Source organism: Balaenoptera musculus, chromosome 3 (assembly GCF_009873245.2).
Source record: "Balaenoptera musculus isolate JJ_BM4_2016_0621 chromosome 3, mBalMus1.pri.v3, whole genome shotgun sequence".
NCBI classification, from domain to species: Eukaryota; Metazoa; Chordata; class Mammalia; order Artiodactyla; family Balaenopteridae; genus Balaenoptera; species Balaenoptera musculus.
In genome coordinates, this window is record NC_045787.1 from 63,337,139 (window position 1) to 63,363,126 (window position 25,988).

Sequence of the window (25,988 nt, forward strand, 5' to 3'; positions counted from 1 at the left end):
GAGCTCTGTACCCACAGCTTCCCCAGAATAAGTGGTCTGATTACTGAACCACAAGTGCTAATAACTGACCTTTGACATCGGTTTGATTCTGGGAAATGTGATCAGTTCTTCCTTATCATTGACAGCATTATAAATGAGAAAAGCACTGTTGATATGACGGCCCTGGCCCCCAGACCACTCCTGGCAGTCAAAGGCCTCCACGCGCACTCCCACTTCGACACTGCAGATGGGCGACAAGGGCAGTGGACAGAGAACCTGAGCATGCCAGGCCTACTCTGCCCACTGCCCCACCACCTCCTCCAGGCAAGGAAGAGAATGAGGACCCTGGGTTGTTTCATTGTCATCTGCTAATCTATGCAACTGTTAACATCCATTTCATCAGGTCGATTGATCTGATGTACAAGCTCCTGGGAGCATTTCTGCTTTACTTTCCCACTTTCAAGTGGTAAAAAGGCCAGTGGAACTTTATATACCTTCATGAACATATTTTGGTAATGGGGGAGGGGGTGGTTAAACTGTGCCAAAATCAAGTTTTCTCTCCTAAAAACAATAGTCCTATAATTTAAAAGCATCGAACACTGAAACTAGATAGGAAACACAGATGTTCATTTTTACATTTAAAAAGAAAAAAATACTAAATTAAATCTTTTCTTTGTGTATCAAGAATAATAAAAATAACTGGGAAGTGGTTTGGACTTCATGGTGATAAATGACAGGTCCATTATGAAGTGGTTGACCACATGACTCTTTTGAGAGTGAAAGGAAGAATTAATAATTATGACAGGTGCAAACCAAGACCATCCTGGATCAAGTAGGACATACAGTCACACTTATTATGAGACAAAAACCAACTTATCATAACAGTGTAAGGAGGCCTGAAGTGGAACAGAGAGTTAAAATGTGTGTCTATGGATTTCGAAGATTAAGTGAAGTTTTAAAAAAATTAGAAGGAACTTGATTTCTTTAAAGTAGTCACTATACTTACCTCCAGATTGAAATAAAACAAAAAATATTGCTTATGTGCAAGTTTGAATTCATTTATAGCAGCCTAAGAGCACCAGACATGCTTTACCAGGTCTGAAATGTATTGTTGACAATGGCATTGAAGACAAGACGATCTCCAACTGTAGATGGTCCCCGGAACTTAAACATGTCCACGGACTTCAGAAGGGGATGCGCTCGACACAGGCGGCTGATGAAACAAAGGGAAGGAGAGAGAGAAGAAAGTGATCATTCTCCAAAATATTTTCAGGAACTGTTGCTTTGCTTAATGGACGCAATAGACCAGTGTTCAGGGTGCTTTCTAAATGAATATCTCTTTTAGCTCAGAGGGAAATGAATAACTGGATTGTGTGTGTTGAGAGTGGCCCTGTACATTACCTGCAAATATTGTAGGAAATGCCACACGTCCCCAGGCCGTGGGGTCTTTACCAAGATGCTGGTGCTCCTGCTCTTGTGGTGACCGTCCTGCTCTTGTTTTGTGCCCTATGGAAGTATCTCCAAAAAAGAAACCACTGTCGTTTGTTCTAACTTGAGAGATTTTTTTTCCTCCTGACAGTTCATGACTACAATCGCAGAAAGCTGTGACTCCCAGGTTGGAGTGGGGCACAGTGAAGAGAACTGTCAGCTGGTGCCATTCACATGCATTCCTTGGCTTCACTGTTACCTGAGTTCACCCGCATGTCAAAGACTAATTTTTTTCCCCCAAAGAAAAATTACCTGGATTGCTGCACAAAGCCTGAAAGGCTACAAAGAATACATTTTACGATTTTTGTGGTGTGTGGAGTTTTGGAAATCTATAAAGAAAATTTAATCTCAGAAAGTTACTTCCATAATTTTCTACATTTTAGATTCCCACTGTAGTCATCCAGTTACTCTAAAGAATTGTGCCAACAATAAGTGAACAGACTCTGCCACAGTTAATTATATTGTAAGCCTTTACAATAGAACAGGTTCAAATGCTTTATTGTCATTAAGAGTGACAATGTCATTTTAAAAACAAGCTCAATTTATAGGAAGGATAACCACAGGTTTCTAATTATAGTCATAACTAGACATATTAATAATAAAATTCCTTTAATTTGGGGAAAATAAAACCTTAACAATTTTCAGTGGTTACAAAAATTGTTGGAAGGGCAGATCCTGTTCAAATGCATTTTCAGAGAACAGTGTTCTTTAAAGCTGCTCAATTACCTACATGGCTCCATTAAGAATAAAGGAACCCTTTTTGAAACTGAGGAGCATTTAAAAGTACTTTTCTAAGTTCTTTCCTCTTTCTCATCTTATGTTTCAGTTAATCCTTTGGCCATGATGATTCTAACCAGCACCTTCAGAGATCAGACCTAATTGTAAACCGCCTTTATAAAAGTTTGTATCTTGACCATTTTTAAGTGTAAAGGCTATCTTCTATTTCTATCCTGCATCTACTTTGTCATAAGTAATGTGACAAGGAGTTGCAGTGTCATAAGATCAACAGTCATAATTCAGAATCAAGTATAAGAACTGTCATTTCATTTTTATTTTTGAACCAAGAATTTAAACATTCACCTTCAAAAAAAGGACAGAATAATTCTAAGGTAAACAGGAAAATGACTTATCATTTTCTCTCATTTTGATAAAAGGCAACATTATTCTCTACTCGTTTCCTTGACTGCCCAATAGCTGAGCCTCAGACCCTTCTGTCCTCTCCCCACTGGTCTCAAGATCACAAGCCAAAGGTCCAAACCAAGAACCTTGCAGAAATAGTAGCCACCATCTCCATCCAAGCCATGATCTGGCCACCAAATGTGTTTCCATGATGGTTTGCATGGGGTGGGAGGACAAGTTCAATGCTCTGCACAGAGGTGCCCCTCGTGGAAACCGTTCCTTCTTCTTCATCACAAGTGGGATCTGAAAGGTGGATGTGAACAAAGATGGTGGAGTTAAATGTAGAACCTGAGGCTACAGCCTTTCCTTCAACTCATGGGATTTTTAGAAAAATTAAATTATTACCAAAGACTTAAAACTCCTGAAGGAATGAATAGGCTTTATTTACAGTGAATTGAATAAGACCACAGATCAGAAAGGGCATTTTAGAGATTGTATTCCAACCTGTTTTACAAGTCAACCAGAATTTTGATTAAAAGAATGTTTAAGTTTAAATTTGAGTTGCTTCAGGTGGAAGAGGGGCAGATCAGAGCAGATCAGGGCAGAAAGAAATTTGGGGATTGATGGATATGTTATTATCTTGATTGTGGTGATGGTTTCACGGGGGTATACATGTCTCAAGACCTATCAAGTTGTACACTTTAAGTATGGGCCATTTATGGTATGTTAATAAAGTTATTAAAAAGAAAGCGATTTGAGCTTTAAAGGGCCACAGACACTGAAAATCTGGAATAGTTTGCTGTATGATAAACTTCAGAATGGGAATATAGCCTCCCATAGTTACTGTTTTGTAATGAATGCAGTCACAAACAGAAAAGACACAATACATTGTACTTCTTAGTGTCTTTCTGCTTCTTTTGAATCATATCTGCTTCATTTACTGACCAATTGGTTTTGACTCTCAACAATGGAGAAATCATTTACTTTGGCGGCAAAGCAGTAAAACGTATTCAGTTATATTGCCTGCATCATCAAGGGAATCACCAGCTAGGCTTAAATCTCACGTGCTATTGTTGAGGAGGTGGGAGAAAGAATTACAGAGCAGGGCACCATCCTGGTTGTACCGTCAGAGGCACAGCTGAGCTTTCAGTGTGAGAGCACAGACATGCCTGGCTGTTGTCGGTAACTGGGAATGGAGCCTTCCTTATCACAGTCACATATAAGTGAGCAGAGAAGAGCGGTTACAGAGATTTAACTCCATTTCCTGATCTAATTATTATATTTTTCATTAATTGATGGTATTTTTCTTTTATGTTTTTTCCCCTTCATTCCACTGATCATTTCAGTCCCCTGCTTAAAAACATGCAGTGACTTCCCCTTGGCTTATTAGAAGAACCTAAATCATTCCTATGGCCCCAAGCCCTTCCCTTCCTGGCTGGCCTATGCCTACCTCTCCAGCCCCAGCTAGTCTGATTTGCTCCTAGCACCCCTTCCTCTCTCAAGCTCTCTCTCCCTTTGTTCCAGCCACAATAGCCCTTTTTCAGTTCCTGTAACTAAATGTTGCCCTCAACATCAGGGCATTTCTCCATGGTGCTCCCTCTGTCAGCGGCAGTTCCACTGGCCACCCACACTTTCTTCCACTTACCTCCTATTCTCTCTTGGCCCATCTCAGTCACTACTTCCTCAGGAAAGCCTTCTCTGACCACAGCAACCCCACTATTATGAGCTCCCACTTGTACCTTTCTTTCACAGTTATAATTTTATGTTTATTTGTGTGATCTTTGATTATCTGACCCCCTATATCCTAAGCTCCTTTGGGCAAGGACTGAATTTTTTAAATTCTAATAAAATTCCAGAATGTGGGTGCTCAGTCAATATTTATTGAATGAATGAATGGATGAATAAACTTAACTTTGCTGATTTATTCCATGTTCACAGTCCTTACTAACAACAGAATATTTTTAGGTAACAAAATGATTGTACTGATTTATACTTCTGTCTGTTGTTTATTACAGTTCCTACTGCTCCCCATTTTCACTTAAATAGTATTGTGGACTCTTCAATTTTTCCAATTTCGTGGGTGTGAAATAGTGTCTCATGGAGGTTATAATTTGCATTTCCCTGATTAATAATGAGGTCCAACATCTTTTCATATGTATATGAAACTTTCATGTTACCCTTTAATGAAATGTCAATGTTGTTTGCTTCAAATGTTACTTCTCTCCCTTTCTTTTTCTCCTCTCTTCCTGGAACTTTGATTAGATGCTTGTTAGACTTCTTACTCCATTCTCTACGTCTCCTAATCTCTCTTATATATTTCCCATTTCTTTGTCTATCCATCTGCATTCTAGGTAACTTCTTCAGATATACTTTTCCAGTTTACTGTCTTAGATACTGTTTAATTCATTCATTGAGTTTTTTTTTTAATTTTTATTTATTTATTTTTGTCTGCATTGGGTCTTCATTGCTGTGCACGGGTTTTCTCTAGTTGTGGCGAGCTGGGGCTACTCTTCGTTGTGGTGCATGGGCTTCTCATTGCGGTGGCTTCTCTTGTTGAGGAACATGGGCTCTAGGTGTGTGGGCTTCAGTAGTTGCGGCATGTGGACTCAGTAGTTGTGGCTCACAGGCTCTAGAACGCAGGCTCAGTTGTTGTGGCACACAGGCTTAGTTGCTCCATGGCATGTGGGAACTTCCCAGACCAGGGATCGAACCCGTGTCCCCTGCACTGGCAGGCAGATTCTTAAGCACTGCACCACCAGGGAAGTCCCACTCATTGAGTTTCAAATTTTAATTATTATATATTCTTTTTTATAGAAATTCCTTTTGCTTCTTTGTCAAGTAGTCTAGGTCATTTTCTTGTTCCTATATAATACTTTTGATACTCTTTTCTTAAAATATATTAATGTTCTTACTGCAAATTCTTTATATGGTAAATTCAGTGTCTGTAGTCTTTGTGGGCCTCATTCTATGATCTGGTGCTTTTCTGGATTTAGGTGACTTATTTTTGTCTTTTATGATTTTTGACTAGGAGCTCACATTCCTTGGATCTTTATCTGTGACAGTTCTTAAGGGCTGGGCTTAAAGTCATTTCTTCACAGAGGATTTGCATTTGTGGCTGCAGATCACCCGTGGGTACGTAGCACAGTACCACTTCACACTAAGTATCACTTGGTCTGTTTTGGGCCAAACAAATTATGTGAATTCTGACACCAAATCTGCTTGAGAATGTAGTTGTGATTGAATCCTCAAAGAGAAACAGTTTTTTTCCATTCCACCTAGGGCTAAGTGGAAAGCATCCCTACCAGAGCTCTCTGAGGGGTGGGATTTTTCCAGTTGACCCACTGAGGGTATCATTTTGGGGGTGTTGCAGCTCCAGGTATGGTTCCTTGATCCAACCTTCCACCTGGCTGTGTCTCCTGAGCCCTGGAAGGCCCATTAAAACACAGCTCTAGGTCTGGCACATACAGGTTCCTCCTGAGTAAATGCCAACTCTTGTATCTCCTTACACTGCTGAATTTGTGCTTCTAATCATTTGTGGACTTCAAGGCTTTCTCTTATTTTTTTGCCTGCTGAGATGTGTTTGCAAAGATGTTTGTAAATATTTCATCCAGAAATTTTAGTGTTTTTCAGACTCCAAGTCCACCATAGTGCTGTAATCAGAATTGGATTGCTTCCTAAAGTGATCCTTAAAAAGCATATGAAGTCTTAAATCCCTTCCAACTTCTTTTTTAAGTACTGATTTCACTAGATAATTTTCTATAAACATCCAAAACTAGTATTGATTGAGATTTTTTAAGGTTAATTTCTCTTACTCAAATGGTACTTTTTTGTTTCAAAATAAATTAATATAAATTATCTGTAAACTATATTGTTAAATGAAAAAAAGAAAGGTGCATACTTGTTTGAATATTGTGTTACCAGGATAAAATAAAAAATTAAGAGAGGACCTTATACTGTGAGAGACATTGTAAAGACTCAAATATAAGGCAACTCCTTTTCTGAGGGATAATTAAAGAAAAAGCTACTTGATTCCTATGAAGACATACATGGCCTACACTGGGACACATAGAGGAGGGTACTAGGGCAGGCCATATGTGTATAAGCATCAGCTATGACATCTACACAGAAATATATTGAGTATAGGGGACCTTGGTGCAGAAGTATGCCTATTTGGAGGTAATTGCCAATCAATGGGGAAATAGGGCTCTTCCAGGTTTAGAGACCAGTCTAGGCTCACAGCTCTGGCTGTGTACCCATGTTAAGTACAATAAACAAATGTCACCCTTTCTACAGGCTTCCAAGTAGGGGCATACTCATCTGGAGGTCAATTTCAATTCTTGTACTTTGGATGTTCATTAAGTATTGTGTCATTCTGCTTGGACAATTTTACATTTATCCCACATTTTCTGGTCAGGAACTCTGACCTGAATTGAGGTTATTCTATCTCTGGTTTTCTTTCTCATTACTGGAAAGGATCAACACAGCAGCAGAATACACATTCTTCTCAAGTGCACATGGAACATTCTCCAGGATAGATCACATGCTAGGCCACAGTCATATAATTAAAGTTCCTGTAAGTAGATTTACTGACCATCAAACTTGCCACTTTCCTTCATCAAGTTTTTAAAAGTATCTTCATGTTGTAATCGAACTTTCCTTCTCTCAGAAGCCAGATTATGTTCCACATGATCTTGTTCAGTTAGAAGTGTGACTGATTTTAAATGAATCTAGAGAAAGAAAAACATTTATCTTTCATTGCCGTGTTAAATTATAAAAGCACAACATGAATTTTGCAAAAACAAATGATATGCTACATTGTTTTCTAACTCAAAGTAAATAGAGCATTTATGGGTGTTTATATACACATTTTATTTTGACTTAATTTTTTTCTTAAAATATTTTTTAAACTAAAAAAAATCAACATAGACTTAATTATTTGTTCATATAATATGTGCCTTAAAAAGTTTTCCAAATATTAATTTTCCCTGATTTAAAAAATTTTCAACAGAACTACAAAATTAAAAATTCTTCAGATTAATGAGTGAGGAGAGGGACTTTGACTCCACTAAATTCTTATCAAGAAATGCTTTCTACCTTTTGCAAAATTAATCTATCAAAGGGAGAGAATAAAGATGTTCTAGAGAAAGCTATCATGTACCAAGAGATATTCCCAACTTGGAAATTTCAACACATGGTGAAAACATTGTCTAATAAGCAAACTGAAAAAATCAATAAGTCAGAATAAAGCTCTAACTGACCTCCAGAAACCTGGAAATGTGATGCAACAGAATGAAATAGAAACAAAGAAAACAATAGCAAAGATCAATAAAACTAAAAGCTGGTTCTTTGAGAAGATTAAAAAAAATGATAAACCTTTACCCAGACTCATCAAGAAAAAGAGGGAGATGACTCAAATCAATAAAATTAGAGATGAAAAAGGAGAAGTTACAATGGACACCGCAGAAATACAAAGCATCCTAAGAGACTACTACCAGCAACACTATGCCAATAAAATAGATAACCTGGAAGAAATAGACAAATTCTTAGAAACATATAACCTTCCAAGACTGAACCAGGAAGAAATAGAAAATATGAACAGACTGATCACAAGTAATGAAATTGAAACTGTGATTAAAAATCTTCCAACAAACAAAAGTCCAGGACCAGATGGCTTCACAGATGAATTCTATCAAACAGTTAGAGAAGAACTAACACCCATCCTTCTCAAACTCTTCCAAAAAATTGCAGAGGGAGAAACACTCCCAAATTCATTCTACGAAGCCACCATCACCCTGATACCAAAACCAGAAAAAGATATCACAAAAAAAGAAAATTACAGGCCAATATCACTGATGAACATAGATGCAAAAATCCTCAACAAAATACTAGCAAACAGAATCCAACAACACATTAAACAAATTATACACCATGATTAAGTGGGGTTTATCCTAGGAATGTAAGGACTCTCCAATATACACAAACCATTCAATGTGATGCACCATATTAACAAACTGAAGGATAAAAACCATATGATAATCTCAATAGATGCAGCAAAAGCTTTTGACAAAATTCAACACCCATTTTATTATAAAAACTCTCCACAAAGTGGGCATAGAGGGAACCTACCTCAACATAATAAAGCCCATATACGACAAACCCACAGCAAACATCATTCTCAATGGTGAAAAACTGAAAGCATTTCCTCTAAGATCAGGAACAAGACAAGTATGTACACTCTCACCACTATTATTCAACATAGTTTTGGAAGTCCTAGCCACGGTAATCAGAGAGGAAAAACAAAGGAAAGGAATACAAATTGGAAAAGAAGAAGTAAAACTTTTACTGTTTGCAGATGACATGATACTATATATAGATAATCCTAAAGATGACACCAGAAAACAACTAGAGCTAATCAATGATTTTGGTAAAGTTTCAGGATACAAAATTAATGCACAGAAATCTCTTGCATTTCTATACACTAACAATGAAAATTCAGAAAGAGAAATTAAGGAAACAATCCTATTCACCATCGCAACAAAAAGAATAAAATACCTAGGAATAAACCTACCTAAGGAGGTAAAAGACCTGTACTCTGAAAACTATAAGACACTGATGAAAGAAATCAAAGGTGTCACAAACAGTTGGAGAGATATACCATGTTCTTGGATTGGAAGAATCAATATTGTGAAAATGACTATACAACCCAAAGCAATCCAGAGATTCAATGCAATCTCTATCAAATTACCAATGGCATTTTTTACAGAACTAGAACAAAAAATCTTAAAATTTGTATGGAGACACAAAAGATCCCGAATAGCCAAAGCAATCTTTAGGGAAAAACACAGCTGGATGAATCAGACTCCCTGACTTCAGACTATACTACAAAGCTACAGTAATCAAGACAATATGGTACTGGCACAAAAACAGAAATATAGTTCAATGGAACAGGATAGAAATCCCAGAGATAAACCCACACACCTGTTGTCAACTAATCTATGACAAAGGCAGCAAGGATATACAGTGGAGAAAAAACAGTCTCTTCAATAAGTGGTGCTTGGAAAACTGAACAGCTACATGTAAAAGAATGAAATTAGAACACTCCCTAACACCATACTCAAAAATAAACTCAAAATGGATTAAAGACCTAAATGTAAGACCGGACACTATAAAATTCTTTGAGGAAAACATAGGAAGAACACTCTTTGCCATAAATCACAGCAACATCTTTTTTGACCCACCTCCTCGAGTAATGGAAATAAAAACAAAAATAAACAAATGGGACCTAATGAAACTTAAACGCTTTTGCACAGCAAAGGAAACTACAAACAAGACAAAAAGACAACCCTCAGAATGGGAGAAAATATTTGCAAACGTATCAACAGACAAAGGATAAATCTCCAAAATATATAAATAGCTCATGCAGCTCAATATTAAAAAAACAAACAGCCCAATCCAAAAATGGGCAGAACACCTAAATAGACTTTTCTCCAAAGAAGACATACAGATGGCCAGGAAGCACATGTAAAGCTGCTCAACATTACTAATTCTTAGAGGAATTGCAAATCAAAACTACAATGAGGTATCACCTCACACCAGTTAGAATGGGTATCATCAGAAAATCTACAAACAACAAATGCTGCAGAGGGCGTGGAGGAAAGGGAACCCTCTTGCACTGTTGATGGGAATGTAAACTGATACAGCCACGATGGAGAACAGTATGGAGCTTAAAAAACTAAAAATAGAATTACCATATGACCCAGCAATCCCACTACTGGGCATATACTCAGAGAAAACCATAATTCAAAAAGACACATGCACCCTGATGTTCATTACAGCACTATTTACAATAGCCAGGTCATGGAAGCAACCTAAATGCCCATCAACAGATGAATGGATAAAGAAGATGTGGTACATATATACAATGGAACATTACTCAGCCATAAAAAGGAATGAAATTGGGTCATTTGTAGAGACGCGGATGGACCTAGAGACTGTCATACGGAGTGAAGTAAGTCAGAATGAGAAAAACAAATATCATATATTAACACATATATGTGGAATCTAGAAAAATTGTACAGATAAGACGGTTTGCAAGGCAGAAATAGAGACACAGACATAGAGAACAATCTTATGGACACCAAGGGGGGAAAGAGTGGGTGGGGGGGTGGCAGTAGGATGAATTGGGAGATTGGGATTGACATATACACACTAATATGTATAAAATAGATAACTAATAAGAACTTGCTGTATAAACTAGCTATATAAATAAAATGTAAAAAAAATAATGCTTAGACTAAATGCGGATCCTCCCCTAGGCACTCTGACCCTAAAAAGAAAAGCCAAGAAATTATGAGTAAGTCCACAGCAGACAAGGGACACGCTGCTCTGGGCCAAAGCCAGGCAAGCCCACTGGGCACCCACATCAGGCCAACATATTTCTTTTAAGGGTGTTTTTACCCTATATGCCCTGCAGCTTATGTTTAAACTTCAATAACTCAGCAACTTTGACATTATTCCTTTAGGTATGAAAAAGTGATTGGACCATAAGACACAACTGCTGGCTAAAATGCTCTTGCTTTAAAAAAATATTTTAACTCAATTTTGAGTTATATAACCACAAAAGAAAAGAACTAAACCAGCAAGCAATATTGTGGGGAAACTGACATGACCTTCAGATCATTTAAAACACAATGTTTTTTTTCTCTTTCACAAACTGGCTACATCTCTCATTTTCTCTAAAGCAGTTAATACTATGATATTACCACATAAATATTGGTGAAAATTATGATAAGTATTGGTGAGTAACAAATCTTGGGAAAGTATATTTCACGGTAAAAAGAAATGTTCCTTATTCCATAATAATTCTGATGCTGATACTTCTGTTGATATGTCCCTGAATTACATGCTAGATACTCTTCACAAAGAAATTTACCTTTTCTTTTCCAACTGGTTTGGCTACAAATGTAGAGAAAGCCACACTAACAAGTTTCTCAATGCCAGTGAACATGTCCTGTACTGTGACCTTGATGCTGATCTAAAAAGGAAAGAAAAATAAATTCAAAACTTTTCAGCCGTCTAGACAACAGATGAGACTGCAGCATTCAAAATTCATTTATGCACTTCACCATTGTTTTGTTTTTTGAATAAAACCAGCATTTCAATTTACTTTTAACCAATACTGTCCTCTTAATGATTTTCTATAAAATTGGAAAAATATTTTTTTTCTGATTATAGAAAAATATATATTTTACCATGGAAGATTTGGTAAGATTAAAAATAGATAAATGATAAAGATGGAATCTGACAATCAAGCGTACATATTATCAGTAATTCCATCACTCAGATGAATAGTTACTAACCTTTATATAAAATTTCTTCCAGTTTAATATCATTTCATACATATGTATGAAATGTATCTATATGTATATAGTTGTGTCTGTATGTGTGTATACACACACACACAAAAGATTATCATACTGTATTTACAATTTTATACTGTAACGAAATATTTTGGCATTTATATGATAAGCGTTTTCTAATCCCACTATTACTAAATGTGGGTTTTTTTTTGTTTTTTTGTTTTTTTTAAATCTAAATGTGGTTTTGAAAACAAGATATTAATGAATTCCTTATAGCCCATCGGAGAGATGCACCATAACTTTTTTTTTAATCTTTAGTCTGAGTTTTATAACCAAGTTGACATGGACAGAATGTTATTTGTAGTCATGTTATTTGTAGCTTTGTTTCCTCTTTCAGGAGTTTTCTTTTTCAGGAATAGCAAGAAAGTAGTTGAGACATTTTATGGTGACACCACAGTAGACTGGATTTCCCCATGTGAAGAACTCTGAAGCTCTGGTCCTCATGATCACACACTGCAGAAGTGTAGGTAAACTCGGGAACATAGCCCAGAGAAATAATACTACCTTCTTGAAATAGTGGGCAACCTCGGGCATCTTAGTTCAGCACTGTGTTATCAATGATAATATCTATTTCTACATCTTCGCCAAGTACATCATGCACAAAAATAATCATCAATCGGTGATTCACTTAACTTATGAAACCAAATTAGTATTTGCATGGTAAACGTAAGTTAGCTATATGGTGATTAACCAAATTTAAACCATCCATTTTCAACCCCCAACAACTCTCAACCCCACATAGCTTTCTACTTTCAGAAAAATAGGCAAATGAAAAATAGAATAGACAACTAATAGTAAAAACAAAGCAACAATTCTGGAGAGTTAAAACAAGTTCCAAACATTGTCTTCTATTAGAACAGTTAATTTAGTTATGTACGATGGCCAAATGTCTCAAAAACATATGCCAGGGAGAATTTCACTTTGTGTCGTTACAGAGTGAGTCAGATTGGAATTACATCCTATGAAAACAACTGGAAAATTGGACCAAGTATAGGAAGCAACTATTTTCACACACAGGACAGCAGGCAACACAGACCTGTGATCTCCAAGGAAAGGGAGATAAATGAAGGGAGCACTTGCATTTCCTGGGTTCTCAGCCTGCAGGTAATTCCCAGACTATGACCAAGGAGGGGAAATGGAAACTTGCTGAATTGAAGAACCAGAAATCAAGGAGATCAAGGCAGCTGAGATTGTCCCAGAAAGGAGGGAGCTACAAAAGGAAAGAATTCCCAGGTATCTGCATATTGTTCCTGTTGAGTGTTTGGGTTGATACCAGTCTGAGCATGTGTAGGGTGAAATCTGACAAAGCCAGAAAAGAACAGCTTCTGAGGAAGAAACAGTTATTGTAAGGTAAACAGTTCCAAGAGCTCATACAGCGCTAGGAATCTGGTGTTCCCTCCAGCCAGACCTCAGTGAATACACAACACATTCATAGAGGCCATAGAAGACCACAACTTAGTAGAGGGACTAAATTAGCCCTAGATGGGGCTAGCATTTATTTTTCTTAAGATCAGAAATCTGTGCTTTCAAACTCCCTGGGTTCTTTTCTTAGCTTTTAGTCAAACTTCCTCTGGAAATTCTAGCTGCTATCAGGGAATAGGAAGAAAGGAGAAAAGAAAGGGAACTTTCATCTGTGTATGGGCTGAATATAAAGGAGAGTGCTGTCTCTCAGGAGAAAGGCCAGACCCAGAGGCTACTGTGAGGCAAAGCTCAAGAGCCCCATAGCTGAGAAATCAGGATCCAGAGGCACCATCATAAACTGTCTTTGACAGAGCTCATTTTATCCACAAGTTTTTATTACCTTTCTGATTTCTTCAAGTTTTTTTCTATTCTGTTTATAAACGTACTGGGGGAAAGTGATTAAATCAGGGTAAAGCCATCACCACAGGTGTGGTTATTGCCAAAATAGTTCTTTTATGGGTTGATTTGTGTCCCTCACCAAATCTGGTACCTCAGAACGTGACCTTATTTGAAAATAGGGTGTAATTAGTTGAGATGAGATCCCTCTGGAGTAGGATGGACCCCTAATCCAATATGACTGATGTCCTTATAAAAAGGGAAAATTTGGGGGGGGCGCCTTCAAGAGGGCAGAGGAGTAAGACGTGGAGATCACCTTCCTCCCCACAAATACATCAAAACTACATCTACATGTGGAACAACTCCTACAGAACACCTACTGAATGCTGGCAGAAGACCTCAGACTTCCCAAAAGGCAAGAAACTCCCCAGGTACCTGGGTAGGGCAAAAGAAAAAAGGAAAAACAGACAAAAGAATAGGGACGGGACCTGCACTTTGGGGAGGGAACTGTGAAGGAGGAAAAATTTCCGCACACTAGGAAGCCCCTTCACTGGCAGGGACGGGGGTGTGGGTGGGGGGGAAGCTTTGGAGCCACGGAGGAGAGCTCAGCAACAGGGGTGCAGAGGGAAAAGCGGAGAGATTCCCGCACAGAGGATCGGTGCCGACCAGCACTCACCAGCCTGAGAGGCTTGTCTGCTCACCGGCCAGGGTGGGCAGGGGCTGGGAGCTGAGGCTTGGGCTTTGGAGGTCACATCCCAGGGAGAGGACTGGGGTTGGCTGCATGAACACAGCCTGGAGGGGGCTAGTGTGCCACAGCTAGCTGGGAGGGAGTCCAAGAAAAAGTCTGGACCTGCCTAAGAGGCAAGAGACCATTGTTTCGGGGTGTGTGAGGAGAGGGAATTCAGAGCACCCCCTAAATGAGCTCCAGAGTTGGGCGTAAGCCATGGCTATCAGCGCGGACACCAGAGATGGGCATGAAATGATAAGGCGGCTGCTGCAGCCACCTAGAAGCCTGTGTGCAAGCACAGGTCACTATCCACACCTCCCCTCCCGGGATACTGTGCAGTCCGCCACTGCCAGGGTCCCGTGATCCAGGGACAACTTCCCTGGGAGAACACACGGTGCACCTCGGGCTGTTGCAACGTCTCACTGGCCTCTGCCACCACAGGCTCGCCCCACCTTCCATACCCCCCCTTCCCCCAGCATGAGTGAGCCAGAGCCCCCTAATCAGCTGCTCCTTTAACCCTGTCCTATCTGGGTGGGGAACAGACGCCCTCAGGCAACTTACACACACAGGCGGGGCCAAATCCAAAGCTGAACCCCAGGAGCTGTGCGAACAAAGAAGAGAAAGGGAAATTTCTCCCAGCAGCCTCAGGAGCAGCGGGTTAAACCTCCACAATCAACTTGATGCACCCTGCATCTGTGGAATACCTGAATAGGCAACAAATCATCCCAAATTTGAGGCGATGGACTTTGGGAGCAGCTGTAGACTTGGGGTTTTCTTTCTGCATCTAATTTGTTTCTGGTTTTATGTTTATCTTAGTTTAGTATTTAGAGCTTATTATCATTGGTAGATTTGTTTATTGATTTGGTTGCTCTCTTCCTTTTTTTATTTATATATATATATATATATATATATATTTCCTTTTTCTCTTTTTGTGAGTGTGTATGTGTATGCTTCTTTGTGTGATTTGTCTGTATAGCTTTGCTTTTGCCATTTGTCCTAGGGTTCTGACTGTCCGTTTTGTTTGTTTGTTTTTAACTATAGTTTTTACCGCTTGTTATCCTTGGTGGATTTCTTTTTTGGTTTGGTTACTCTCTTCTTTCTTTCTCTCTTTTTTTAATTACTTTTTTATTTTTAATAACTTATTTTATTTTATTCTTTTTTTCTCTCTTCCTCCTTCCCTCACTCCATCTCTTCCTTCCTTCCTTCCTTCCTTTCTTTCTCCCTTTTTTTCTGAGACGTGTAGCTGACAGGGTCTTGGTGCTCTGGCCGGCTGTCAGGCCTGAGACTCTGAGGCGGGAGAGCCGAGTTCAGGACATTGGCCCACCAGACACCTCCCAGCCCCACATAATATCAAATGACAGAAACTCTCCCAGAGATCTCCATCTCAATGCTAAGACCCAGCTCCACTCAATGACCAGCAAGCTACAGTGGCGGACACCCTATGCCCAACAACTAGAAAGACAGGAACACAAATGCACGCATTAGCAGAGAGGCTGCCTAAAATCATAATAAGTTCACAGATACCCCAAAACACACCACCGGACATGGTCCTGCCCACCAGAAAGACAAGATCCAGCCTCATCCACTGGAATGCAGGCACCAGTCCCCTCTACCAGGAAGCCTACACAACCCACTGAACCATCCTTACCCACTGGGAGCAGACACCAAAAACAATGGGAACTACAAACCTGCAGCCTGCTAAACGGAGACCCCAAACACAGTAAGTTAAGCAAAATGAGAAGACAGAGAAATACACAGCAGATGAAGCAGCAAGGTAAAAACCCACCAGACCAAACAAATGGAGAGGAAATAGGCAGTCTACCTGAAAAAGAATTCAGAGTAATGATAGTAAAGATGATCCAAAATCTTGGAAATAGAATGGAGAAAATACAAGAAACATTTAACAAGGATCTAGAAGAACAAAAGAGCAAACAAACAATGATGAACAGCACAATAAAAGAAATTAAAAATTCTCTAGAAGGAATCAATAGCAGAATAACAGACAGAAGAATGGATAACTGACCTGGAAGATAAAATAGTGGAAATAACTACTACAGAGCAGAATAAAGCAAAAAAAAATGAAAAGAATTGAGGACAATTTCACAGACCTCTGGACAACATTAAACACACGAACATTCGAATGATATGGTTCCCAGAAGAAGAAGAGGAAAAAAAAGGGACTGAGAAAATTATTTGAAGAAAATTATAGTTGAAAATTTCCCTACTATGGGTAAGGAAATAATCAAGTCCAGGAAATGCAGAGAGTCCCATACAGGATAAATCCAAGGAGAAACACGCAAAGACACATATTAATCAAACTATCAAAAATTAAATACAAAGAAAAAATATTAAAAGCAGCAAGGGAAAAGCAACAATTAACATACAAGGGAATCCCCATAAGGTTAACAACTGATTTTTCAGCAGAAACTGCAAGCCAGAAGGGAGTGGCAGGACATAGTTAAAGTGATGAAAGGGAAAAACCTACAACTGAGATTACTCTACCCAGCAAGGATCTCATTCAGATTCAACAGAGAAATTAAAACCTTTACAGACAAGCAAAAGCTAAGAGAATACAGCACCACCAAACCAGCTCTAGAACAAATGCTAAAGGAACTTCTCTAGGCAGGAAACACAAGAGAAAGAAAAGACTTACAATAGCAAACCCAAAACAATTAAGAAAATGGTAATAGGAGCATACGTATAGATAATTACCTTAAATGTAAATGGATTAAATGCTCCAACCAAAAGACATAGACTGGCTGAATGGATACAAAAACAAGACCCGTACATATGCTGTCTACAAGAGACCCACCTCAGACCTAGGGACACATACAGACTGAAAGTGAGGGGATGGAAAAAGATATTCGATGCAAATGGAAATCAAAAGAAAGCTGGAGTAGCAATTCTCATATCAGACAAAATGACTTTAAAATAAAGACTATTACAAGAGACAAAGAAGGACACTACATAATGATCAAGAGATCAATCCAAGAAGAAGATATAACAATCGTAAATATTTATGCACCCAACAAAGGAGCACCTCAATACATAAGGCAAAAGCTAACAGCCATAAAAAGGGGAAATCGACAGTAACACAATAATAGTAAGGGACTTTAACACCCCACTTTCACCAATGGACAGATCATCCAAAATGAAAATAAATAAGGAAACACAAGCTTTAAATGATACATTAAACAAGATGGGCTTAATTGATATTTATAGGACATTCCATCCAAAAACATAAGATTACACTTTCCTCTCAAGTGCTCTTGGAACATTCTCCAGGATAGACCATATCTTGGGTCACTAGTCAAGCCTTGGTAAATTTAAGAAAATTGAAATTGTATCAAGTAATTTTTCTGATCACAATGCTATGAGACTAGATATCAATTACAGGAAAAAAATCTGTAAAAAATACAAACACATGGAGGCTAAACAATACGCTACTAAATAAGCAAGAGATCACTGAAGAAATCAAAGAGGAAATCCAAAAATACCTAGGAGCAAATGACAATGAAAACACGAATACCCAAAACCTATGGGATGTAGCAAAAGCAGTTCTAAGAGAGAAGTTTATAGCAATACAATCCTACCTCAAGAAACAAGAAACATCTCAAATAAACAACCGAGCCTTACACCTAAAGCAATTAGAGAAAGAAGAACAAAAAAACTCCAAAGTCAGCAGAAGGAAAGAAATCAGAAAGATCAGATCAGAAATAAATGAAAAAGAAATGAAGGAAACGATAGGCAAAGATCAATAAAACTAAAAGCAGTTTCTTTGAGAAGATAAACAACTGATAAACCATTAGCCAAACTCATCAAGAAAAAAAGGGAGAAGACTCAAATCAGTAGAATAAAAATGAAAAAGGAGAAGTAACAACTGACACTGCAGAAATACAAAGGATCATGAGAGATTACTACAAGCAACTATATGCCAATAAAATGGACAACCTGGAAGAAATGGACAAATTCTTAGAAAAGCACAACCTTCTGAGACTGAACCAGGAAGAAATAGAAAATACAAACAGACCAATCACAAACACTGAAATTGAGACTGTGATTAAAAATCTTCCAACAAACAAAAGCCCAGGACCAGATGGCTTCACAGGCGAATTCTGTCAAACATTTAGAGAAGAGCTAACACCTATCCTTCTCAAACTCTTCCAAAATATAGCAGAGGGAGGAACACTCCCAAACTCATTCTACGAGGCCACCATCACCCTGATACCAAAACCAGACAAAGATGTCACAAAGAAAGAAAACTACAGGCCAATGTCACTGATGAACATAGATGCAAAAATCCTCAACAAAATACTAGCAAACAGAATCCAACATCACATTAAAAGGATCATACACCATGATCAAGTGGGGTTTATCCCAGGAATGCAAGGATTCTTCAATATATGTAAATCAACCAATGTGATAAACCATATTAACAAATTGAAGGGTAAAAACCATATGATCATCTCAATAGATGCAGAAAAAGCTTTCAACAATATTCAACACCCATTTATGATAAAAACCCACAAGAAAGTAAGCATAGAGGGAACTTACTTCAACATAATAAAGGCCATATATGACAAACCCACAGCCAACATTGTTATCAATGGTGAAAAACTGAAACCATTTCCACTAAGATCATGAGCAAGACAAGGTTGCCCACTCTCACCACTATTATTCAACATAGTTTTGGAAGTTTTAGCCACAGCAATCAGAGAAGAAAAAGAAATAAAAGGAATACAAATTGGAAAAAAAGAAGTAAAACTGTCACTGTTTGCAGATGACATGATACTATACATACAGAGTCCTAAAGATGCTACCAGAAAACTACCAGAGCAAATCAATGAATTTGGTAAAGTAGCAAGATACAAAATTAATGCACAGAAATCTCTTGCATTCCTATCTACTAATGATGAAAAATCTGAAAGTGAAATTAAGGAAACACTCCCATTTACCAAAAAGAATAAAATACCTAGGAGTAAACCTACCTAGGGAGACAAAAGACCTGTATGCAGAAGACTATAAGACACTGATGACAGAAATTAAAGGTGATACAAAGAGATGTAGAGATACACCATGTTCTTGGATTGGAAGAATCAACATTGTGAAAATGACTGTCCTACCCAAAGCAATCTACAGATTCAATGCAATCCCTATCAAACTACCAATGGCATTTTTCACAGAACTAGAACAAAAAATTTCACAATTTTTATGGAAACACAAAAAGTTCGTGTGTTCATGTGTTTAATGTTGTCCCAGAGGTCTGGGAAATTGTCCTCAATTCTTTTCATTTTTTTTGCTTTATTCTGCTCTGTAGTAGTTATTTCCACTACTTTCTTGAGAAAGAAAAATGGAGCTGGAGGAATCAGGCTCCCTGACTCCAGAGTATACTACAAAGCTACAGTAATGAAGACAGTATGGTACTGGCACAAAAACAGAAATATAGATCAATGGAACAGGATAAAAAGCCCAGAGATAAACCCATGCACATATGGTCACCTTATCTTTGATAAAGGAGGCAAGAATATTCAATGGAGAAAAGACAGCCTCTTTAATAAGTGGTGCTGGGAAAACTGTACAGCTACATGTAAAAGAATGAAATTAGAACACTTCCTAACACCATACACAAAAATAAACTCAAAATGGATTAGAGACCTATATGTAAGACTGGACACTATAAAACTCTTAGGGGAAAACATAGGCAGAATACTACGTGACATAAATCACAGCAAGATCCTTTTTTGACCCACCTCCTAGAGAAATGGAAATAAAAACGATAAACAAATGGGACCTAATGAAACTTAAAAGCTTTTGCACAGAAAAGGAAACCATAAACAAGATGAAAAGACAACCCTCAGAATGGGAGAAAATATTTGCAAATGAAGGAACTGAGAAAGGATTAACCTCCAAAATATACAAGCAGCTCATGCAGCTCAATATCAAAAAAACAAATAACCCAATCCAAGAATGGGCAGAAGACCTAAACAGACATTTCTCCAAAGAAGATATACAGATTGCCAACAAACACATGAAAGGATGCTCAACATCACTAATCATTAGAGAAATGCAAATCAAAACTACAATGAGGTATCACCTCACACCTGTCAGAATGGCCATCATCAAAAAACCTACAAACAATAAATGCTGGAGAGGGTGTGGAGAAAAGGGAACCCTCTTGCACTGTTGGTAGGAATGTATATTGATACAGCCATGATGGAGAACAGTATGGAGGTTCCTTAAAAAACTAAAAATAGAACTACCATATGACCCAGCAATCCCACTACTGGGCATATACCCTGAGAAAACCATAATTCAAAAAGAGTCATGTACCCCAATGTTCATTGCAGCTCTATTAACAATAGACAGGACATGGAAGCAACCTAAGTGTCCATTGAAAGATGAACAGATAAAGAAGACGTGGCACATATATACAATGGAATATTACTGAGCCATAAAAAGAAACGAAATGGAGTTATTTGTAGTGAGGTGGATGGACCTAGAGACTGTCATACAGAGTGAAGTACGTCAGAAAGAGAAAAACAAATACCATATGCTAACACATATATATGGAATCTAAAAAAAAAAAAAGGGTCTGAAGAACCTAGGGGCAGGACAGGAATAAAGACGCAGACATAGAGAATGGACTTGAGCACACGACGAGGGGGTAGGGTAAGCTGGAACGAAGTGAGAGAGTGGCATGGACATATATACACTACCAAATGTAAAATAGATAGGTAGTGGGAAGTACTCACATAGCACAGGGAGATCAGCTCAGTGATTTGTGTCCACCTAGATGGGTGGGATAGGGATGGTGGGAGGGACATGCAAGAGGGAGGACATATGGGGATGTATGTATATGTATAGCTGATTGACTTTGTTATAAAGGAGAAACACACCTTAGTAAAGCAATTATACTACAATAAAGATGTTAACAAAATTTTTTTTAATAAAAAGGGAAAATTTGGACACATACACACACACACACACAGGGAGAACACCATGTGCAGATGAAGGCTGAGATCGGGGTGAAGCAAACCGCTGGCAAACCACCAGAGGTTAGGAGGAAGGATGGAAGCAGATTCTCTCCCATAGGCCTTGGAAGGAAGCAACCGTACTGACACCTTGATTTAGGACTGCTAGCCTTCAGAACAGAGACAATAAATTTCTGTTGTCTAAGGCACCTAATCTGTGAAACTTTGTCGAAGAATCCCTAAGAAACGAATGTAAGTCCCTACATGTCTTTTGTGCCCAGAGATCAAAGGGACTGCTACAGAGCAAACAACAAGTTGCAATATGGGATCCAGGAACTCCTTTCCTGCTATTTTAACCTGGATAGAGACTTCAAAAGCTCCCAAGAATTTTGTATTCATAGCTATAATAAAGAAAAGAAAACCAGGTAGACGAAAAAGAAAAATCTAAGCTTCCCTTCTTGCTCCAATTACTCTGCCTTTCAAAAACTAGTTAATCATGGGGCTAGTTTTCAGTATAGGTGAGGAGATAGAGAACAAGTAGAATTAGAATAGCAATAGAGTCAGAATAATTAAGAAATAAAACCTATACCTGGCAAAGAACCAAGAGAGTGCCCTCCCTTGTATGTTTACTTTGTGTATATCCTTTTATGTAAAAATAGTTCATTGCATCACATTTAATTTTAGTAGCAGGGAAACACAGGCTTATTATTTACCTGTGAGCCTGACTACAGATTCAAGGGCCTTCTGAAATTCAGAATCACATGAACTCCAAGTTATTCCAGGCCTCCTCCTCTCTCCTCTGTAAACAATGAAGAAATGAGCACCAACAGGCAGAAGGAAGAAAAGGGAGCCTCTTACCTCCATGCTTGTGCTGAACGCTCTAGTAACTTTCGCTTTGATGGTTATAACTTGTCCAACTCTAGTTAAAAAAAAACAACAAAAAAACAGTAATTCTAGCACATCTCATTTCAGACTTGAAGATTCACTTAAATGTGTGTGCCATAGAACAGTTCCACCTTATGCTGATAATGTTCATGCATGAGAAACTCAAATTAATAACATAACAAGACAGCACTAAAAATAGATACTGAGGGCTTCCCTGGTGGCGCAGTGGTTGAGAGTCTGCCTGCCAATGCAGGGGACACGGGTTCGAGCCCTGGTCTGGGAAGATCCCACATGCCACGGAGCAACTGGGCCCGTGAGCCACAATTACTGAGCCTGCGCGTCTGGAGCCTGTGCTCCGCAACAAGAGAGGCCGCGATGGTGAGAGGCCCGCGCACTGCGATGAAGAGTGGTCCCCACTTGCCGCAACTAGAGAAAGCCCTCACACAGAAATGAAGACTCAGCACAGTCATAAATAAATAAATAAATAAATAAAAGAACGTGAATTTCTAAAAAAAAAAAAAGAAATGCCCTTTTAAAAAAAAAAAATAGATACTGATTATTGTAAACCACACAAGAGTTAGCTGACTACCTCTTTTTAACAGAAAACGGCCTTTGCAAAGATGGTGTGCAAAATGATTTCCAAATCTACAACAGATACTTGACTGTACCACAGCTGTTTGGTTAAGAGAAAACGAACACACATGCACACCTATACAACTGATATTTTTAAATGTTGGTTAACAAATAAATGGGAAACATACAAGCAAGCAAGCAAGCAAACAAACAATACCTTCACTAGGTTTACAGGAGCCCTCAATGTTGCCAGATGATCCATTCACTCCACATTATTACTGGGACTCTGGTCATGTAACCCTAAGTTGTTTCAAAGCTTTTGTGTCTGGCCCTTCAGTCACCTAAGGGTCTATCCAATATAAGCCTCCTCAATTTTTCTCCCTGACTTCAAAGTTGAACTACATTCTCACTATTCTTCTCAATCTTCTGTTTCAGGGGAAGAAAAATAGATCTCTTCCAGACCTCTTTCTTTACCCGTGCCCTTGATCCCATCCTGCTCTTACCTTTCCTCCTGCACCATGGCCTGGCTTAGGCAGCTCTTTCCTCTTTTGTACCCTCAATCTCTGCCCCTTCCTTGACTCCTTATCAGTCTGTGAAAATGTTCAAGGCTTTTCCTTGCTAAAAATCTTTCTCTCAAGTTTATTCTATCACAACATTTTTTTCTCTTCTCCTCTATATTTCTCCATATTCAAACTTCCTAAAATAATCTTTTTCTTTTTCCAGCTCATACATTTAACAAATGTTTACTGAGTTACAACTAGTCCTGGCACTAAGCTAAGACCTCAGGATACAGTGATTAACAAGACAAGGTTGATGACATCAAGGAGACCAGTCTTCACTTGGGACACCAGGATGCAGACAGATGAAGTGCAAAGCTATGAAATTTTTCAAAAGGAAGAAAGAATCAAGTATTGCAAAAGCACCCAGAAGTGACTAATTTGAAAAGTCAGGGAAGGAGCCATAGAAGAGGTAACATCTGAGATGGGTCTTGAAGGATTAGGATTTTGTCAGGTTCCGAAGTTTGGGGGTTTCATCTCTCATTCACTTCTCAGCCACTCAAATCTAGCTGTTGCTTCCACATCTTACTCCTGATCTCTCTGAAGTCACTTCCTAACAGCTAAATCCAAGGTCTCCTCTCATTTAACAGTATCAATCAACCTCTTTCTTCAGGAAACCTTCTCTTCCCTTGGCTTCCAAAATACTGTTCTCTCTTCATTCTCAGTTTTCTTCACTGATTTCCCTTTCTTAATCCATCCCTTAAGGGTAGCCATCCACCAAATTTATGCTCTTTGTTTTTTTCTCATTTCAGCCTCTTCCTGAAGACCTTGTTCTCTTCCACAGTCCTATCATCTTTATAGAGATGATTCTCAAATCTAAATCTTTAGCCCGAACCTCATTCTTGAAACACAAAGCCATATTTTCAAACTTCTCTCAGCAGATTCAGCTAATAGTTATGGAGGCCCTACTAGGCTGAGTGATAGCTGCTTGCACACACATTACCTAATTTAACTGAATCCCCACATTTAGCACATGTGAACCCAAACCAATTTTCTCTTTTCCTTAAATTTGTTCCTCCTAGATTTCCTAGCTCTGTTTGGTAAAGTTTCTAGCAGAGATTTACAGTGATAACATGAGGCAGAGAGTCCCTCTTCAAAGCTACTGTAGTACTTTGTACCCATATACTACCAAAATCTTCTGCCTCTGCCTGTCAGACTCTGAGGAGGGGACTCATCTTGACACTTTTTTTTTGGCCACACCATGCGGCATGTGTAACTTCCCTGACCAGGGCTCGAACCTGCATCGCCTGCAGTGGAAGCGCTGAGTCTTAACCACTGGACCACCAGAGAAGTCCATCTTGCCACGTTTTTGTCTCTTCTGTGACCTCTGCCCTTCCTTTAAAAGTAGGAGACATTCTGCTTTTCATTCTGCTAAAATCCCAAGTAAAATCAATTTCATAGCATGGCATTCAAGGTCTTCTGTTACCCAGTCCCACACTGCTGCTGGGGCATCATCTCTGCACGCCAGGCTTTTCCTAAGCACCCCTCAATTCTTCCCACCTCAATGCTTAGGCTCTTACATGTACCTCATCTTGTGAAGTCCTTTTCCTATTCACCAGATGAAAAATCTATACCTCATTTAAGGCCCACATTAAATACTACCTCCATCATGAAACTCTCATTGGTTCTCCAGTCAAAATGTACCTTTTATCTACCCCACAGAATTTATATCTCACCCTAGGCATGCATCCTATCATACTTTCTATTCTGATGACTATGTATTTGTCTGACTTTCTTACCAGACTGACTGCCACACTTCAGTATTGTGTCATAAACATTCACATATTCTATTGAGGCTAGAGCAGTACTTTTGGTATATTCAATATATATTTGTGAATTAAAAAATATCTAATATGGGACTTCCCTGGTGGCACAGTGGTTAAGACTCCACGCTCCCAACGCAGGGGGCCCGGGTTCGATCCCTGGTCCGGAAACTAGATCTGACGTGCATGCTGCAACCAAGAGTTTGCATGCCACAACTAAGGAGCCCACCTGCCACAACTAAGACCCGATGCAACCAAATAAATAAGTAAATAAATATTTTAAAAAATCAATATAGTAAAAAAAAAATTAATATGGCATTTAAACAAATTGTATGGCTTTCTATATGTAGCTTTCAATTTTCTTTTTTTAATGGTGCTGGTCCCATATATTTTAGTGGCCACAAATCCTTTCTGATAACACAAACACAAAATGGTTCAAATGGCAAACCACACTTTAATGATGACGTTACTAGTTAAGTCTAAGTTACAGAATTTAGGATTGGAAAGTACATAATAGATGTTTTATTGCAATATACTGTTGGCATTCCTAAGTTTAATAATGGTGCTTTAATCTATTCCCAATTAAGTTTGGATTTTAAGTAATCTGTAATTGTGTTGAGATACAAACACATGTCAACTTTTTCTACTTCAGGGAAAATCACATAGCTAGTATCTGTGCTTAGTCAATAGACCCAGTAGACTTTTATCTG

The 25,988-nt window shown here is 38.5% G+C and overlaps 1 protein-coding gene across 1 annotated transcript in view; it reads right to left on the reverse strand.

Annotated features, from left to right (window-relative positions):
* The window catches only part of ACOT12 (acyl-CoA thioesterase 12), a 56,378-nt gene that overhangs the window by 23,573 nt on the left and 6,817 nt on the right, over positions 1 to 25,988 (reverse strand). The window contains exons 3-8 of the mRNA XM_036848918.1: positions 22,359 to 22,419; positions 11,519 to 11,620; positions 7,178 to 7,313; positions 2,733 to 2,889; positions 1,073 to 1,192; positions 70 to 220 (exon numbers count right to left, since the gene is read on the reverse strand). Of these exons, the coding sequence (XP_036704813.1) occupies positions 70 to 220; positions 1,073 to 1,192; positions 2,733 to 2,889; positions 7,178 to 7,313; positions 11,519 to 11,620; positions 22,359 to 22,419 (727 nt within the window). The remainder of the gene's footprint in view (positions 1 to 69; positions 221 to 1,072; positions 1,193 to 2,732; positions 2,890 to 7,177; positions 7,314 to 11,518; positions 11,621 to 22,358; positions 22,420 to 25,988) is intronic.